At 39.4% G+C, this 20,153-nt stretch overlaps 1 protein-coding gene across 1 annotated transcript in view; it reads left to right on the top strand.

Annotated features, from left to right (window-relative positions):
• Nucleotides 1-19,612, top strand: part of LOC122797652 (prostatic acid phosphatase-like) — a 190,546-nt gene extending 170,934 nt beyond the window's left edge. Inside the window, exon 8 of the mRNA XM_044066193.1 lies at nucleotides 15,880-19,612. Coding sequence (XP_043922128.1) covers nucleotides 15,880-15,995 — 116 coding nt within the window. The 3' untranslated portion in view covers nucleotides 15,996-19,612. The remainder of the gene's footprint in view (nucleotides 1-15,879) is intronic.
• The last annotated feature ends 541 nt before the right edge of the window (nucleotides 19,613-20,153 follow it).

Here is a 20,153-nt window from a genome sequence, read left to right as displayed (position 1 = left end):
ACAAGCATGCAAAGAAGTCCAAGTTCCGAATGGTCACTCTACAATCCATACTCCCTTTGTTGGGTAGAGACAGCTGGATGTGCTCATTAGATCTCCAGGATGCCTACTACCACATAATGATGGACAAAGCATCAAGGAGCTACCTACGCTTCTGGCTGGAAGCCAATCATTACCAGTTCCGGGCGCTGCCCTTTGGTCTCACCATAGCCCCCCGGGTATTTGCCAAGTGTATGGCAGTAGTCACAGCTCATTTGAGGTGTCAGGGAATCCAAGTTTTTCCATACCTGGACGATTGGCTCATGACCACCACCAGGCATCGCCTAATTCAATCAAGAGATTCCACAATCAAGCTCTGTTCCCAGTTGGGAATCTCAATAAACTGGAAAAATCCTCTATTTTGCCCACTCAGTCTATAACTTTTATAGGAGCAAACATAGACACGGTTGAGATGACAGCCAGACTACCTACAGACAGAACACAGAATCTTGTGCAACAAATTTATAGGATACTTCCCCTTCAGAGAGTCAAAGCGAAGGTGGTGTTGCAGCTTCTCGGAACTATGGTGTCAACCATAACCTTGGTACCTTTAGCAAGACTACATATGAGAATACTCCAATGGCTCCTGTCATCCCAGTGGTCATTTCAGCAGTTGCCTCTACATCATCAGATCCTGATTACAGATTCTTGCAAAAAAGACCTATGCTGGTGGATTCAACCAGGTCATCTTACCACAGGGACTCCCTTTGTACCGCACCAACCCGTTGCCACTGTGACCACGGAGGCCTCTCAGATGGGGGGGGGCATTATCTTGGCAGGACTGTCCAAGGCACATAGCAAGAGCAGGAGGCCCATCTGCATATCAGTGTCCTAGAGATGAGGGCAGTGCTTCTAGCATTGCAAGCACTTCACAACTTTCTCCCTCTAGGGAAGATAGCTATCCAGACCGACAGCATGTCTGTTGTCTGGTATCTAAACAAACAAGGGGGGGCCAGATCATACCCCTTATGTCGAGAGGCCATGTGAGTTTGGGATTGGGCGATTTCTTTGCAATGCTTTCTCATTGCAACGCACATCCCAGGGACTTCCAACGTAATAGCGGACAAGCTAAGCAGGGCAATAGTGTTACCTCATGAATGGCCCTTGAACCAGAAAATAGCCAGCATGATCTTTCACGTGGGGACAACCCTGCTGCGACCTCATTGCCAGTCCCATCAACACCAAATGCAGCACCTTTTTCTCTCTCATCCCCCCTCCGGGGGAGTCTCCAAGAGATGTACTAGTCCACGATTGGCCTCCAGGACTCCTTTTTGCTTTTCCTCCTTTTCCACTCATCCCCAAGGTCATACAGAAAGCAATGCTGTTGGGAAGCAAGATGATCCTCATCACTCTTTACTGGCCTCATCAGATTTGGTTCCCATTTCTCGGGTCTCACCTGTTGGACTGCCCTTGGACTCTGGCCCCAGTGCCAGACCTCCTGGCACACATGTCAGGTTCTCTTCACCCCAGTCTCCACACTCTCAAACTGACAGCATGGCTGCTCCAGTTCCATCACTAGTCAGGCTTCATGATTTGTCTCCAGCTGTAACTCATATTATTACCTCTTCTCACAAGCCTTCGACCAGAAAATTGTATCATTGTAAATGGAAGAGATTTTCCATATGGGCACACAATAGTGAAGTTGATCCATTTACAGCTTCCATTACTATTGTTCTAGAGTTTCTTTCAGAACTCTTTCATCAAGGTTCAGCAGCTGCTGCACTCCGAGTTCAACTAGCAGCAATATCTAATTTCCATGTGGGGATTAATGATTCCAGTCTTATGTCTCACAAACTGTGCAAATCCTTTCTTAAGGGTTCCATGATGTTAAGACCTCCTGTGCAAGACCCCATTCCTCCTTGGGACCTGATTCTAGTTCTGTCTAGACTTACTCTGCCACCCTTTGACCCAGCCCATAGTTGTCAGTTGAAATTTCTGTCTTGGAAGACTCTTTTTCTGGTAGCAATAACCTCAGTCAGGCGAGTTTCTGAATTACAGACTCTGTCTGTTAAACCTCCATATTTAATTTTTCACAAAGATAGGGTCTCTCTCTGGACCAACCCTTCTTTTATTCCTAAAGTCTGTTCTCACTTTCACTTAAACCAAACAATTGAATTGCCAGTGTTCTTCCTTAATCACTCCAGTAAAGCAGAGTATACATTCCACCAATTGGATGTACACAGGCAACTACGTTTCTATATCCACCGGACCAAAGAATTTAGAAAGTCAGAACAGCTGTTTATTTCCTTTGCTGAGCCAATAATGGGCTTGCCAGTTTCCAAGGTTACACTTTCAAACTGGATCTCTAGTTGTATTTCCTTTATTTACAGTTCTCAGGGAAAGGAGTTACCCTTTAAAGTCAAAGCGCATTCCACCAGGTCCTTCTCTACTTCTGCTGCTTTCCAAGCCAGGACACCTATTGATAGTATTTGTGCAGCAGCAACATGGGCTACCCCTCATACCTTCATTTCCCATTATAAATTGGATTTAACTTCCAGAGGTAGAGCTTCGTTTGGTTCCATGGTACTCAGGAGTATCTTCCAGTGAGCCACCCATTCAAGATGCTAGGGACGCTGTCCCACATGTAATAATGGAGGCGATATAGGACTACATAACATAAAGAAGTTATATACTCACCATAACGTTCCATGTATGTAGTCCATCTTGCGAACATTATTACAAACCCACCCACCCCCAGCCCCCTTCCTGGAGGATCTGGATACAGTTTTTCCTTTTCTACAGTGGTTTTTGCCACAAGGGCTCCTTTTATTACAGTTTATTCTTCCGGACCTTTCTTCTTTTTCCTGTCTTATTCTGGTAGACTAGTAGCAAACAAGATCTGGGGAATGTGCGCATGCATCATGGGATACCTATTAGCCACAAGCCAATCAGAAGTTTTCAGGCTTTCTAAGCGGCCGAGTAGGAGCCGAGGATCGGCTCCGAACCCACATGTAATAATGTTCGGCGAGATGGACTACATACATGGAACGTTATGGTGAGTATATAACTTCTTTTTTAATTACAGTTTTTGTTTTTTAAGTTTGTTTATTGAGGTACTGCATTAGTTCTAAGTTGACTTTTTTGTGGTGTAACCTGAAAATAAGAAAAGGCATGAATAACAATAATGACATGAGATAATTGGAGGATTTAAGTCAATCTAAATGAAAGTCTTGGCAGAAAGTGAGTCATTGCAGCAGACAAGGCTCATTCAAGCACTCAGATTTTCTAATACTTCAAAAGATTATAAGATTATAAACACATCATTTAAATCATCAAAGTATACAAGTTGTACCTTTTAATCATGCACTACAATTTTTTCTTTAGGAATTATTAGCCATTTAAGATGAGGCCAGCTACAGAATATTTGCCATTGGTTCACTCTTTTGTAAAGATGTGGACAGTCTCACTTTCTCTTCAGAAACATTTTCACATGCTCTCAGTGGAAGCTTTCCTGAACTTTAACACCTTTTAGTTACTATTTTTCCTGAATTTACTAAGTAGTGTTTCTACTTTTTTCGTTTTATGACTAGAAGTACAACAGTGTCATTTATCCATGTTTTTGCTGCTTCTGCTGCTAGAGAAAAAAAGGACTGTTACTAGTAGCAAACATTCTACATCATTTTTGGACCTTAAAATAACATTAGACATTGAAAACTTCATCCAGACTTCAGTTAGCACTACTGCGGTGTCATAAAGAGCACCAATTAAAAGTTGTCAATGAATTAGTAGTCAGCCTTTACATTAACCAATTTCAGGCCTATTTCCACATTGTCTCCTTTGTTAAAACTTCTGCAGAAGTGCATTCACAAACAACTACTCTCACACATCCTTCAGGAAAAGCTCCTGACTCTCACACATCATGGTTTTAGACCCACCCATAGCACTATCATAGCCTTATTAGCCTTCACTGATACTATTAACAAAGCCAGGACAAAGGCAAACTCATTTTCTTTGTATTCCTTGATCTCTCTAAAGCTTTTGATCTAGTCTTGCACCAAAAACCCCTCTGTCAACTGTCTTGTCTAGAACATCACAATCCAAATTATCATGGTTTAACAACTACTTAACTAGCAGAGATCAGTCTGTTAAATGGCTCTCCACCTTTTCTCTCTTCCTTCTTGTCAATACTGGCATGTGGCAGGGTTCCATTCTTGGCTCTCTACTCTTCAATATATACACTAACAATCTACATAAATCCTGTCAGCAAGCTTACTTCATCCAATATGTTGACAATTCTTCTCTAATATGTACTTCAGATATCCTTGTACATCTTCAAAGAGTTACACGAGAAATCTTTGTCTATTGAATGTTGACTACAGGATAATCACCTGCTACTAAATCCCAAAAAACTAAATCACTTCTCTTTTTTTACAAAATCCTATTTCCATGCAAAAACAACTTTAAATTTTTTCCCTAAATAATGCTATGATTGAAGTTACTTCACATAAAAAAACTACTTGGCATGACAGTCAGTTATGATCTTAAATTTGATTCACATATCCACATCAGCATCAAGAAAACCCATCAAAAACTGGGTACCCTTCACAAAACAAAGAAATTACAGACTCTGCCAAAGTAACTTTAGCTACCAATTAACCTCTTACTCTTTGTTTTATATGTAGCCCCTGTAATGACCAACCTACAAGCCTCACTTAGTTCTAAACTTGAACAGTGCTCAACAAAGTTGTTGGATTTGCTTGCAAAAAACCTTACCAGACCCACCACAGTTTAATACTAAAAACACAACTGACTCGAACTTCCTCACCACCTATCTTATACCCAGCTCATCTTAACCCACAAAATTGTCTATAGCCCATTTTCCTGGCCAGCAGTTAGCCCCATACTCCAGTTCTGTATATCAAACTGTCTTTGTCAGTCAAAGGATAAACAGCTGCTTATCATCTACAAACCACAGAGGTCTGCTGGGGTCAGTCTCTGTTCAAGTAATATAGCTAGGACTCGGAGTAAAATTCCTGTATCAATCAGGTCTATCTCACACATTCATCTTTTCAAACCATTACTAAAAGACTTCCTCTCTCCCTCCTGGCTTTCTCCCTGCCCCCTCACCTGGGATATAGCTTCTCTTAAGATCCTTCATCACCTTCTTATACCTCCCTTTAAAGCACTAAGTCACTTAACCTTCTTATCCCTTTCTAATAGTACATTTTATTGTAGTACTTAAACTACTATACCTACTTCTAACTTAGCATGACCAGATTTTAATTTTATTGCTACTTCTGTAGTAACACTTAAACTTATTTATCCCATTTCCTCTAATACCACACGCTAATGTAGTTCTTAAATTACTCCTGCCTGTCTTATACACCACCCTTCTATCTGTAAAGTCTCAATACAATGCTATATATTAATGTTTATGAATATCATTGCAAATGTTAGTATACTGACTAGTATACTATGTATACAGTCAAATTGCATTGTAAAATGTGTAATTGCAAATATTGATTGCATTAAATTAGTTATGTTGGAGCTCTTCTCCATGGACCTCCATTGAAAAAGGGCACCTGTGCCCAGTCAGACTTTCCCAGTAAACAAATAATTGGGATAAGCCCTGGCTTGCTGTCTGCTCCTCTCTCAGCTTCTAACCCATGTGTTACCTGCTCATCTTGCGCCTCCAGCACTAGTCTATAGGAAACTAAAGGACCTCATCTTGCGCTTCCAGCACTAGTCTATAGGAAACTAAAGGACCCTCTCCAAATATCGGCGGTTCACCTCACTGAATAACTACCCTACAGTCCCTCTCTCAAGGACACCAGTAAATTACCTGCTCATCTTGTGCTTCCAGCACTAGTCTATAGGAAACTAAATGACCCTCTCCAAATGTCGGTGGTTCACCTCACTGAATACCCCACAATCCCTCTCTCAAGGACACCTGTAAATTACCTGCTCATCTTGTGCTTCCAGCACTAGTCTATAGGAAACTAAAGGAACCTCTCCAAATATCAGGAGTTCACCTCACTGAATAACTACCCTACAATCCCTCTCTCAAGGACACCAGTAAATTACCTGCTCATCTTGTGCTTCCAGCACTAGTCTATAGGAAACTGAAGGACCCTCTCCAAATATTGGTGGTTCACCTCACTGAATAACTACCCTACAATCCCTCTCTCAAGGACACCAGTAAATTACCTGCTCATCTTGTGCTTCCAGCACTAGTCTATAGGAAATTAAAGGAACCTCTCCAAATATTGGCGGTTCACCTCACTGAATAACTACCCTACAATCCCTCTCTCAAGGACACCAGTAAAGTATGTCGGTTGAATAATTTCTGCCAGAAAGACTTTCTACTATTGTACCTCTACTACAAGGTTAAGCAAGTCCTGAGCTAAGACAGCCAGCAGCCTCTACCACCCCCCTTCTGTACCTTCACACACTCTCTTCCCCCATCCTCTTTAGAAACCCCTTTTGTCTAGCACCCACTTTACTTGTTGTACTCTAACTCCCTGTCAGATCAGCCTGCAATATTAGACCTGTCCACTAGGTGGCACCCTTATCCCAGCCATAATCTTGTTCGTATCTCTTATGCCCAGATACTTACTTTAATTTCTCCTGTTGTCCCTTAATTGCTATTCGGTCCTCTCACTTTACCATCTACTTCTATTGTCTACATCCACCTTTTCTAGGCTCAGTTCTCACTATCCTTTTCCCACATTCTGACTTTTCCAACTTACCTTCTGGAGTCAGTCTTGCTGATTGTTTTTTATAACTGCATCAGTATCTGTCTCCTGCTCTAGTCCTCATTTCCTTCTCACCTCTCCATTGCCTGTCACTCTCCCTGTCCTCTATTTTTCTCAGTCCATACTATTCCTACCCCTCTGTTTTACTTCACCTTTACCATGTATTGCAAGATGTCCCATTGTCTTCTCTGAAGTTGTCTGTCTCTTGCCCCTCCCACCTGTACCTACTCTTTCCCCATACTGCCCTCCCCTCTCCACCTTTATCCTCTGAACTCTCATAAATACCCTGGGTTTAATGGGATGCCATCTTTAGGAATTGGGATAAGCCCTGGCTGCTGGCTGCTCCTCTCCCAGCTTCTAACCCATGCGGTATGTAATTATGGCAATTGTTGCTGCTCATACCAAATGTTTGTCTTGATTTTTGTGCCAAATAACCTTTTTTGTACCAGTTGCTGCTAAGATTTTACATAGTAGGCGTGTATTTTTAAACTTGGTTGTATTAATGTGTGGTGTGCTTGTGCATTAATACTGTTAAGGCATCCTTTCATGCCTTTTTTGATTAGCCCTTATAGTATGCTTGTGAAGGCTTGATGTAAGCGTACTCATATTTTGCAGGCAATAGTAAGCTGAGAGCGGTGGATTAGTAGGCAATTACCCTTGCTAAACTATAGCTAAGCGTGCTGTTTGGTATTGTTTGTTTTAAATCCCGGACACGGCTCTTTGAACTCCGCCACCCTCGTGGAGTTTACAAAAGGGTATTAAAGCTACCTGTCTAGTTCAGCTGTGCTTGCTTGCATAGTGGGTTTGCATAGTTCACAATTCTGCCTTTGGTGAATTAGAAAGCTGATATTAGCTAATTTGCTAAACTCCCACTCATACGGACCTTTCTCTGAGTGTGCCTGCTCATTTATGGATATCCGAAGCCGGTAAGAGGCTTTTTGAGCAGCACTACCTAAATAATTACCCTGATGCCTAAATCCTCTCCACAGACCAATCTTGTACTGCGTATGTGTTCAATCACAGGTGTTTTTAGCCTATAAACAGCTTTTGAAAGGATGCACTCATGCGGACAATTCTTTGAGCGTGCTTAAACATTTATGGATATCCGAAGCCGGTAAAAGGCTTTTTGAGCAGCGCTACCTAAATACTTACCCTGACGCCTAAATTCTTTTCACATAACAGCCTTGTACCACATATGTGTTCAATCACAGGAGTTTTTAGCCTGTAAGCAGCTTTTGAAAGGACGACATCCTTGTGGAGACTCTCAACGGGCTGTGAGTAATCTCCTGCCTAGCTGTCTTCAGTTGTCTCTGCCTATAGTATATTGTATACCAATATCGGCTTAAATGCCATGCAAGAAACTCATACTGACCCTTCTCTGAGTATGGCTGCACACTTTTGCATTGTCTGAAACCTGTAATCGGTCTTCTAAAATGCGCCACCTAAATGTCTGCCCTGAAGCCTAAATCCTCTCTGCAGTCTTACCTTCTACAGCATATTATTTTACTTTTGAAACCCTGCTATTTAAGTCAGTAAACTGTTTTTGATGCCTAAATCATCTCCACAGACCTACCTTCTACAGCATATTATTTTACTTTTCAAACCCTGCTGTTATAAACCAGTAAACGGCTTTTGAAAGTACGCCATCCATGTGGAGAATCATAAAGGGCTTGGCTAAAAATGTACCTCACTCCAGCAGTGTTTAATGCTGATAACTTACTGAATTGTTGTACACAAGCTGTATTGCTGATATGAGCACCTTTGGATAGCAATCCCTTAGGGATGCCGCATAGAACTGCTAAAGCTAATTGCAGTAGCTGTGTAATGAACTATATAACACTTTATCTGTGTGTTGCACTGTGATACATTACCTCACATTTAAAGTGTAGCCCTATTGTGCCTCACACAGTGTCCTGTTCTAGCACAGTACTTGAAGAAACTGTTTAACATGATTGAATAATGCTGCAGTTAAGTAAGTAGAAATGTTTTAATTGCTACATTTAATTTTACTGCTACCACAAATGGGCACATAACTATTGCTCTATAGAGTTTTACATTGCTGCTAACAAAGATTTGGAAATGTTTGACTGCTGTCTATGGATATTGTCTCTGTGAATGATTAGCCTATTTTGTAATGTTTTTGTTTTTGGAAATGTAAACTTGCTATCTATATATTTGTGTCTGAATGATTAGTGTAGTTTTTGAACAATCATACCTTGTTATGAGATCATTCTGGTTCTCATCTCTACCTTTTCTCTCTTGCCTCCTTAAGTTACCTGCTCATTTTGTGCTTCCAGCACTAGTCTATAGGAAACTAAAGGACCCTCTCCAAATATTGGCGGTTCACCTCACTGAATAACTACCCTACAATCCCTCTCTCAAGGACACCAGTAAAGTATGTCAGTTGAATAATTCCTGCCAGAAAGACTTTCTACTATTGTACCTCTACTACAGGGTTAAGCAAGTCCTGAGCTAGGACATCCAGCGGCCTCTACCACCTCCCCTTCTGTACCTTCACACACACTCTCCCCATCCTCTTTAGAAACCCCTTTTGTCTAGCACCCACTTTCCTTGTAGTACTCTAACTCCCTCTCAGATCAGCCTGCAATAGTAGACCTGTTCAGTAGGTGGCACCCTTATCCCAGCCATAATCTCTTTCATATCTCTTATGCCCAGACACTTACTTTAATTTCTCCTGTTGTCCCTTAATTGCTATTCATTCCTCTTACTTTACCCTCTACTTCTGTCTACATCCACCTTTTATAGGCTCAATTCTCACTATCCTTTTCCCACATTCTGATTTTTCCAACTTACCTTCTGGAGTCAGTCCTACTGATTGTTTTTTATAACTGCATCAGTATCTGTCTCTACCCGCTCCATTCATCCTGCGGGCTCACTCCGCTCCCATCCCTACCCCCAATTCTCACCCACCCCCAGGGGTCCTACTCTTATACTTACTAACCAAACCTCTTCCTCTTCCCATTACTCTTACACTTACTAACCACACCTCTTTCTCTTCCCATTACTCTCTGTACACTATACCATTGTTCATCTTCTCTCATATCTACCTTCTCTTACCACTCCCTTCAATCTTACCACACCTTTCACAATTCCCCATCCTCACCCTTTATACTTCTATATTCTATCTACACACATCCAATAGTAAATTCTTCCAATGTATAAACCACCCACCCCATTATATCTCCTACTTTTATTCACACTTTTACTACTACCTCCTTTAACCTTTGCCTACTTACTCACCTCCTATGAATACCCACTATATCCACACCCTCACTACCCTAATAAGGAAACCAATGCTCTATCCCTACCACTCCTTTATATCCATGCTAATATAACATCTTCACCCAATTACCTACTTGCAAAGTTTCATAGAATACTACATATTAAATATTACACTCCAAATCTCAGGACAGGTCTAATTCTATACAGAAAATTCCCTAACCCAGGCCCAACAACAACTCCTATCACTCTCCATAGCCATAACCACTCACCTATTGATTCCCTTAGTAAAGCATCTAACTCCCTCCGAGTAGCTCAACTTAATATACATAGCATTAACAACAAAGTATCTCAACTCCAAGCTCTAGTAGAAGTCTATTCCTTTGATATCCTCTGCTTAACTGAAACATGGTTATAACCTGTAACCAAAGACAATGAAATCTTTCCACCTGGATATAACATGCTGAGACTCGACTGTGTAGCCAAGAAGGGTAGTGGGGTAGCTGTTCTATTTAAATCTGGCTTACAGTTAACCATTTACGACTGTAAACTACATCCTGATTCCAATGCAGAAATTCTCATCTCCAAACTTCATCTTAACAATGCCAAATCCATCTATATTATGTGTATGTATCTACCTCCTGGTAATAACATTGCCACCATAGAAAATATCCTTTGCTGGCTATCCCAACACCTGTCCCAATAAACCATAATCCTAGGTGATATAAACATTGATTGGAACTGCTGTTGTAGCAATCTCCCTACCACCCACATTAACCTATATGGGTTCTCACAAACCATTACCTCCCCCACCAGGATAAATAAAGCTAACAAGAAAGCAAGCATATTAGACTGGATTCTCATAAACCATCACCCTCACAATTATGATTCTGGAACCCTCCCTGATTATATAAGTGACCACTCACTTACCTATATCATCAGGCATAAAGCCCATACTCCTATTCCAACATCTGTTAGAAATATCAGATCCAAAAAGAACTTTAAGCCTGACCTATTCAAAAAGGAACTAAGAGCTTGCAATTGGTCTCCCTTAAGACACCTCCTTTTAGAAGAAGCCATTACATACTTTAACTCTAACTTTCTTGCCATTCTTAACCACCATGGTCCAACCAGATTAATTAGAATTAAAACCAAGTCTGCCCCATGGCTTTCAAAAGAAATCAAACACAAAATGCATCTTAGAAATAAATATTGGGCCAAATGGAGAATGACTAAAAATATGTAGACCAACAAACCTTTAGACAGTTAAGAAATGACACTAAGAAAGCTATACTCTGATAAAAGAAATTACTACCTAGAATTTCAACAAACTAACCAAAACAACCCACAAAAATTCTGGACTAGCATTAACCAATTACTCCATCCAGTTCAATCCACCACACCTAACCCTCAAAATAATGACCACAATAATCCTATGCATACAGCCGATACCTTCAATACCTTTTTTACTAATGCTATCCAAACACTAGCTAGTCAGCTATCCCCTAATAGCTTCACTTTACCTTCCTATAACTCAACCTCACCCCCTCCTTTTCATTTTCAACCTGTCCCAACAACATATATTCTAACCCTTATACAAAAACTAAAACCATGTTCTCCCTCAGCAGACCAGCTACCTGCTGAATTTCTATAGCTATCAGCCAAAGCTATTGCATATCCCATTTCCATTCAGATCAATAGAACTATTACAGAAGGTCACATCCCTAACTTATGGAAAGTCTCTCATATTATCCCCCTCCATAAAGGTGGACACTCCATTGAACTCTCTAACTACTGCCCCATTGCCCTTTTTTCTCCTTTGGTAAAGATCATGGAGAAATGCATCCACAGGCAATTACTAGACTACTTAACCCAAAATAACTTACTTTCCAGCTGTCAACATGGTTTCAGACCTTCACACAGCACTACCACTGCCCTCCTTTCCTTTACTGATTGCATAAACGAAAACCGCAACTTCAATAATCTTTCCTCTGCACTATTTATTTACCTGTCTAAAGCATTTGACATGGTAAATCACCAGATTCTCATCAACATACTCAAATCCCTGTCATTGGATGCACCTTCCATAAAATGGTTCCAGTCCTACCTAGATAAAAGACAACAGGCTGTACTTTGGCACAAGACTCTATCTACCCTCCAACCCATTACCGTAGGTGTCCCTCAAGGGTCAAGGGTCAAGACTCAAGGGTCCATACTAGGACCTCTCCTCTTCTCCATATTTATTAATGACCTTCATCTAGCCATCCCCCAAGCCACATGCATACAATATGCTGATGACTCCACACTTATATGCTCAGCCAAATCCACTCCTGAACTTCGCTCTCTTACCCAAAAGGTATTTAACACAGTTGAACAATGGTTCACACAGCGTTGCCTTCTTTTGAACCCCCAATAAAAGTAAACTCCTCCTCTTCAATCCTGCTCACAAGTCCTCTCCTTTTGATTTCTCAGTTACATCCACCAGTGGTACCACTATATCACTAGACCCAGCCACCAAACTACTGGGTATCACCATTGACAACAATCTGAACTTTGACATCCATATCAACAATACTATAAAAACTGTCAACAAAAAACTTGGCTCTCTCTATAGGATTAAACCATTCCTTTCACCTACAGCCAAAACAACTATAGCTCACACTCATCTAATCTCTAACTCCTCTATGCCTCACCCATTTTTACTAAGCTATCTAAAAATAACCTTAGCAAATTGGAAATGTCCTACAATAACATTGCCAGATTTGTACAGGCAACCCTTTTAGAACCCACCATTGCATTAATATAAAGCAGCTAGGATGGCTTGAACTACAAAACCTGATTAAATTCCACCAACTAACTATTGCCCATAAAACTCTTTATAAACCTTCCAGTACTCCTATTCAATCTACTCTCATCACCCCATATACAAATCTGAAGTCCTTACGGTCTTCACATAAACTTCTTGTACATACCTCTAAACCTAACAACAAGGCTCTGGATTCTCTCTTCTCCAATGCTGTCGGAAAAACCTGGAATCTTCTCCCCAGTGACCTTTCCTCACTTCCCTCTTTATCACTCTTCAAAAACAGACTGAAACTTTTCATCAGAACACACTGGTTATGCCCCTGCACTAAACCTGACTAGGTATCTATCTATCTGTTCAAACTTAGCTCTGCCTATCCCATACTACTCGTGAACTGTTATACATTCCTTATTGACTATAAATACCTCCTCCCTCTAAAGTTACACTATATCCAACCTCTGTGGATACTTTTTATTGAGGGATTTCTTTATTTTAATACAAATAACATGTCGTCTTTGTTTTTATTGCTTCTTTTTTATGTATTGTACCTGTGTGTTGTATTGTACATGCATTTTTGCACTGTTTGGATTTTTCTGTCCTTGCTGAATTTTCTGTTTTAACCTTGAATATGCATTGTATATAAGACTGTTGCTGCTATTCATTTTTTTTGTTGTTTTATCGTTCTTTCTTGGAGCTTATCTCCCCGGGCCTCTACTGAAAATGGACATATATCCAGTTAGACTAGCTCGGTCAACAAATGTAAAATAAAATAAAATAATAAATATATTACTCTGCTTCATTTTGGATGATGTGTGTGGTAATTAAGGTCATCCTTTGTCAAATCTAAAGGTCTCTACAATTGTAGGCTCTTTTAGCTAAAGCAATACATCAAGTAGGTGCTGCGTTGTGCTTAAGAAAATATATGCAAATTCTGCTGGCAAGCAAAGGTAACAAACTGTTGTATATTTCACACACGACTAAATACTGTGAGAGGTGTATGGGAAAAAAAAGCAGCCCAGCTAGAACCAGGGACCACAACAATATTTGTAGTCTGCTTAGGTTACTTGAAAAAATACATTGTTAAGACAGCACTGGTGGAGTACAGCTCTGTTGTCATAGTATCTTAGCTGTCTGTGCACAACCAGTATGTATAGAAAATGTTACTCTTTGTTTTTAATAGTTTGGATAAAACACTGGGAAACAGAACTGACAAAGCTAGACTAGCGAGATCCCCTTAAGCATGAAGGAGTGATTAATATTCAGATGTGTCTTTTCATCTGAGATCCTGCTACTTACTGAAGTTACAATGAATTAAAAAGATTGTTTTTCCAGAAATGTCCTTTATGGCAGCTGTTTAAAATGGAGCTAAACATAGCTTTCCAAAATGAAATTCAGATTCCAGGTTGGATATACGTCTTCTATGAGGACTTAAATGCAGAACACCTTTTGGAAAGGCCTTAGCAGGTAGGTTAACTGCTATCATTCGAAAAGCTTTTAGACTTTGTTTGTAGAATGAATCACTATTACAAATTACAATTTTACCTTCCAGATTAAACTATCTTTTTTTAGAATGTGTTGCAGTACTTTGACCTGTTGCTTAGTTAGTAAGGGCTTGCATACAGGCCAGGATCATGGAGAAAGAGCTGTTAGTTTTATCATACTAGAGAGAATCATCATTGTCTTGGCAAAACAGAAGCTCTGAGACTAAGATGGCCTCTATCTTGTTTCACTTTTATTGGTTCTTTTGAACGCATAGAGGAAGGAGAAAGGAAATAGAAAAACAAATACTGTCCAGAGAGACAGACTGGAAAGGAAGTAGTGATTAAGATGTCCGAAGCTGATTGCTGAAGACCAAGGTAAATAATAATACTTTTTTGTAATGTCACACATTTTTGTAATGCCCTGAAAAAATCTTTGGACACAGTTTACTTTCGTGAACCAGAGTTATCTGCTTGCCAACACACTCTTCCAATTAGTTCCATAAGCCTAGGAGAAGTGTTAATGAAAGTTGCTTGTTATATAGAATGGTATAATACAAGATCAAATGCTGAAAAGATCTTGTTCCCTGTTTGTGGGTGAGCCATATTATGGGGCATTTTTCCTGTACTGATCTGAAGGTGACCCAGAAGGAAGATGTGCCAAAAACATATCAAGATTCTGAATACTCATCTCTTTCAGATCTTTGTGAAAATGCCTCTCTTGTTGAGACCATTCCCTCTGTACAGAAACATTGTTGGAAAATGGGCTCCTCACACATAATCCAAAGAGTCTGTTATGAACTGCTGAGTTAATGTCAGAGGTAAGAATGGTATCCCTTTGGACAGGCTGTGTGGATCCATCCATCATAGAAAAATTTTGCAGACTGGGAAAAGGATTTAATCTTTTTAGTGAATCTGAAGTTTGGTTCCAGATTTTTCTGAAAGTTCACATATTTCCTCTCATGTGAAGTCTGGGAGAAGTGGTATCAGCTCACCAAGTAACCTCAAAATAGAATAGTTAGTTGTTTATAATCAGCTCCCATTTTAATCAAGCTATTGTCATTGAAACCAATGAGATCAAGAAGTGTGGGGTAAAAAGGTTTTGCCTTAATCTGAAGGTTGTGTGCTCTAAATGTTAGTAAATTTAGAGTTGCTGGAGTGGGAGCTGAAGGGGGCTCACCTCCTGCAATGTTTGTGTTTTTCCTAAAGCTGACAGTGTGTATGGCTGACTTAACAGATTCATTATTCTGAGTTGTTATCAAACTTAATTCTCTATTTAAGTATAAAAATAAAGGAATGGTTATGTATGATTTACACAGCTGTTATGTGCTGTAATCCAGGAATGCCGTATGTAGCACACTTCATGTGTCACATCAGCCTGACAAAAGATCATTTAATACCTTGCCTTGTCTTGCTTAGCCTCACCATCTGCAAAACCAGATTATAACTAGTTTTTCTTTTTTTTTTCCAGGTGTGATTAGTGGACTTGCCATCATATAACTAGTTTTTCTTTTTTTTTCCAGGTGTGATTACTGGACTGGCCATCATATAACTAGTTTTTCTTTTTTTTTTCCAGGTGTGATTACTGGACTGGCCATCATATAACTAGTTTTTCTTTTTTTTCCAGGTGTGATTACTGGACTTGCCATCACAATCTGTGTACTATTCCTTATTATCTTTGGGCTGTTATATTTCCTCTGCAAAAGAATTTCAATCCGCCTCAACAACTTTGAAAGAATATAACTTGCTTCAAAGACCTGTGATGCACTGAGGTGACAGACAACTCTTTTCTGTTGGACAGTTTTATGAAATATTTCTAAAGCTGTCTGAAGTACACTGTAAAAACTGATTTGAAGATGCATCTCATTGTTTTGAAGATGTACAATTATGCTATTCCTTTCCAAGGACCTCAATTACAGCTAAAAAGACACATAAAAGACTAGAACTCTGGAATGTGGAAGAGTCCTGTTTTATATTCAAAGTGTTATTACAACTGATTGTATGCCTGCTGCACCAACAATATATATCTCTAAATGTAGTTAAAATTGTAGATCTCAACTCTCCAAAAGGGAAATAAATGTTGCAGGACAGTGATGTTAAGGGTGACATTAGATGGGTTGAATGGTTTTCCTGACAGAGATACAAGTCTAATTATTAACTTAAGACTGTTTGCAGAATGTAGTTTATGTCCTGTTCTTTGCTTCTTCCTGAACATTGATTGACTTTACTTACTCATAGGCTCATAGGCATGTACTAGGCTAGCTGCCCTTGTGGGCCATTTTAAGCCAAACCAGTTTCCCTCAAAGGTGAGACTCAAACCCTGTACCTTGTGCCTGTGAGGTAAACACCTTAACCATTATACCAACACCTAACCCCCCTAGTATCTAGTTTTCCTACTGTTGTTTGGAAATGGTTTATTGTAATGAAGAGTGCCTAATAGTCAGTTGGCAGGCCTCAGGAGATCTGTATGGTCTGTGGTAATCTACTTTAAGAAGTATTTAACTTAGTCCATTTTTCAAAGTTTCATTATAGCAATTCGTTACTATGGCATAAATATTAATAATAAGATTTTGTCTTCACATAGCATCATAGGTTTTCCTTTCTCCTGCAGCAAATGTCGGAAAACATACAGACGTAGAATTTAAAATACTGCATTCAAGAATGTTATTCACAGTACTAGTTTCTGTTTATGCATAGTGTTAATCTGCAAAGAGCAGCACTACGACATTATGCAGATAAGGTCACCAGAGGTCATTAACGCTGACTAAAGAAATATGGATGTCTTTTGATAAACGTGCCTTCCTATGGCAAAAGCATAAGGGGAAAGCTATTTTATGGATAAAGTGCCTTATTTCTTAGCGTATTACTACGATTCATAGAGATAAATGAAGGGACTCATTTGCATAAAACACTTGTAAAGGACTCTGAACTTATATTAACAGCATCGTATTAACTTCGGATAACTGGAGTTATACAGCAAATTATATTTAGGTAACCGTGGACTTTGTAAAGTTAAGAAAAATTAAGAATGAGGTAAGAGTGTTGAGCTCACTTAGATAAATGTTTGTTTTATTTGTATTATGGGCATATTACAATGGCTTCGGTGAATAAGTTGCCATTTGTAAATCGGAAATCATTACAGCAGCAGCAGTGGAAATGATTAGTGATCACTATGAAAAATGTACTTTGGTATGTTTTAGTGATTGTGCATACATGGTAGAAATGCAGTGATTTTAACCTGGAGTACTGAAGTGGCAAGTATGTTTTGTGTCTTTACTGGGCAATTCCTGAGTGTTACTGACAGTATTTTCATTATAGGAATGCGGCTGCCACTAATGAAAGGACAGATATGTTTTCTGTACTATTGTGAATATATTATATAGCACAATTTTACTTGGCTGGACTCTGCATGTGTATCTCATTATGGGGGTTGTGTTGCATAACTTTTTTTCCAAGGATGGCATGTGTTGCTTGAGTGATGATCGTGTTTTTGTGTATGACTGTGGCATTGGAGCAGAGAAAGGACAACTTAAATTATTTTTACAAGATCAGCAAGCATCTACCCAGATTGCAAAATAGATGTAATATGTGCAGCTATATTAAAACAACGAATGTGTGGATGGTGCAAAAAACTGACTGTGAATTGGAATTAGGCTTCATTAGCATAATTTCTCATGTACATCTCATTCAGTGGCAGCTGGTGACTTCAGATCAAAGCGTGGTTGCAGGAGACAGCTGAAAGGATGGGACCAATTAGAAAGGGGCAGGGCCAACTAGAAAGGGACAGAGATATGTTACAGTGGGATCAACCGTGACCATTCTTCCAGAACTAAAATAATAATAGATTTGTGTTACTTTACTTCTGCTGCACAGAGAGCAGTAACAACCTGTATGCTTAACCCCCCCCCCCATAAACAGTCTTACAAATCCAGAATTAACAACAGTAAAAGGCAGGGCCAGACACTTCATTTCATTGTCATGCTGACATATCCCCTTATCCCAACTGCCTACACAAAGTACCTGGTTTGAACCTAGAAAGTCAGAAAAATGAAAAAAAAAAAAAAAAAAGACAACAGTTACATTACTGCATTGCTTTTACATAAACAGTAGCCAAAGGTAAGCACTTGTACTCACTCCATCTCACTATAGCCAAATGCACAGCAGTCTTGTAAAGGCAGAATTATAATAGTAAATGTAGGACCACTCATTTCACTTACAAACAATTCACCCCGTACCCATTACCTCCCTAAAGTAGGTGATTTGGCATTGTCAGCATCAATGATAATGTTTTCATTATTGCATTGAATTGATGCATGCAAATAGTCAGAGCCTGCATTCTTTTTTCACCCAAGTACAAATTAGTCCTGCAAAGCCAGAATTAGTACACCAAAGCTACAGTGCCAGACATTTCATCCGCAAACACCCATCATATCAGTTGTTGACCTAAAATATCTGCTTTGACCCTGCCAGGGTTAAAACAAAAATAGCAATAATTGCATTAATTTACTCTGTTGCACAGAAACAGTAGTTACAAGCTTGTATGACAGCTGACTTTACCCAAATACACATTAATCTTGCAAAGCTACAATTACAACAGTAAACAGCAAGGCCAGTTAACTCATTTCATTCACAAACACTCCTCACCCATTGCCTGAGTAAAGTAGCTGCTTCTTACCCTGTCAGGATTAAAGTAAAAATAATAGTAACAGTCGGGTTGCATACTTGCATTACTTTCACTTTGTTGACAGAAACATTAGTCACAGCTTGTGTGTGCCAGTCAAATACACATTTCAGTTTTGTTTACCCAGGTTTCTGCAAATGGCTTTAGTAAAAAAAAAAAAATTCTCATCATATGACCCGGGATTAAAGCTACAATTTATTAGAAACATTTTAAATAAACATTCAGTATATACATGAACAGATACAGAAATTACATACATTAAAAATTAGTCATAAACTTGCTAATTATTTTACATTTATCTTAAAGTACAGACAGAAAAGTATTACAGTTTTGCAAAGCTGGAATTCCAACAACAGTAAATGGCAGGGCCAGTTGTTTCATTCACACATAGCTCCAATCTCCACTGCCTAGTCCACCCACAGTATCTGATTTGATCTTGCAAGGTTAAAAACAAAAACAGCAACAAAAAAAGACAATACTGTCATTAAGGTAATTATTTTTTTTCTCACATAAACAATACTCAAAGTTCAGAGCTTGTGGTCAATCTTACTTCACTGAAATGCACATTTCTCTTGCAAAGCAAGCCAGAACTGCAGTCATTCCAGTCACACATAGGCATTGCCCCCATCCCAACTGCCTAACCAGGAATCTGCTTTGAGCCTACAAGGTTTAAAATAATGAAAATAAAAGACCATGGTTACATTTCTTTCACATCACATAGCCATGAACTTGCACATGAGCTTACTTCAGTTCATCCAAACACATTTTACTCATGCGAGAGTAGAGTTTGTTTCAAAAACAAAACATTGATAAACCATCTTAATGTATCTTGACTAACATGCAAAAAAATAGTAGGTTAAGAAAAAAACACATGTCATCCACAAATGGACCACCCAAGAACACTGCATACCTAGTATCTCTTTGACACCTGCCAGGATATTACATTAAAAAAAAATCAACAGCTCTCAAAACACACAGACCATTAACATCTGGTTGATCCTTCCAGTGTATTATGTTAAAAAAAATAATATCAACAGTCCCCAAAACACACTGCCCCCCTATATCTGGTTAACCCTCCCAGGAAATCATATTAAAAAAAAAGAAAAAGAAAGTCATCAACAGCAACTAAAACACACAGACCACTAGTATCTGGCTGAACCTACCAGGAAAAAAATGTAGAACATATCTGGTTGGCCCTGCCAGGAAAAAAAAAAAAGAAC

Source organism: Protopterus annectens, chromosome 3.part1 (genome assembly GCF_019279795.1).
Source record: "Protopterus annectens isolate FY-2018-M chromosome 3.part1, PAN1.0, whole genome shotgun sequence".
NCBI lineage: Eukaryota > Metazoa > Chordata > Ceratodontiformes > Protopteridae > Protopterus > Protopterus annectens.
The sequence above is the reverse complement of the archived record's forward strand: the minus strand, read 5'-3'. Positions and strand labels throughout refer to the sequence as shown.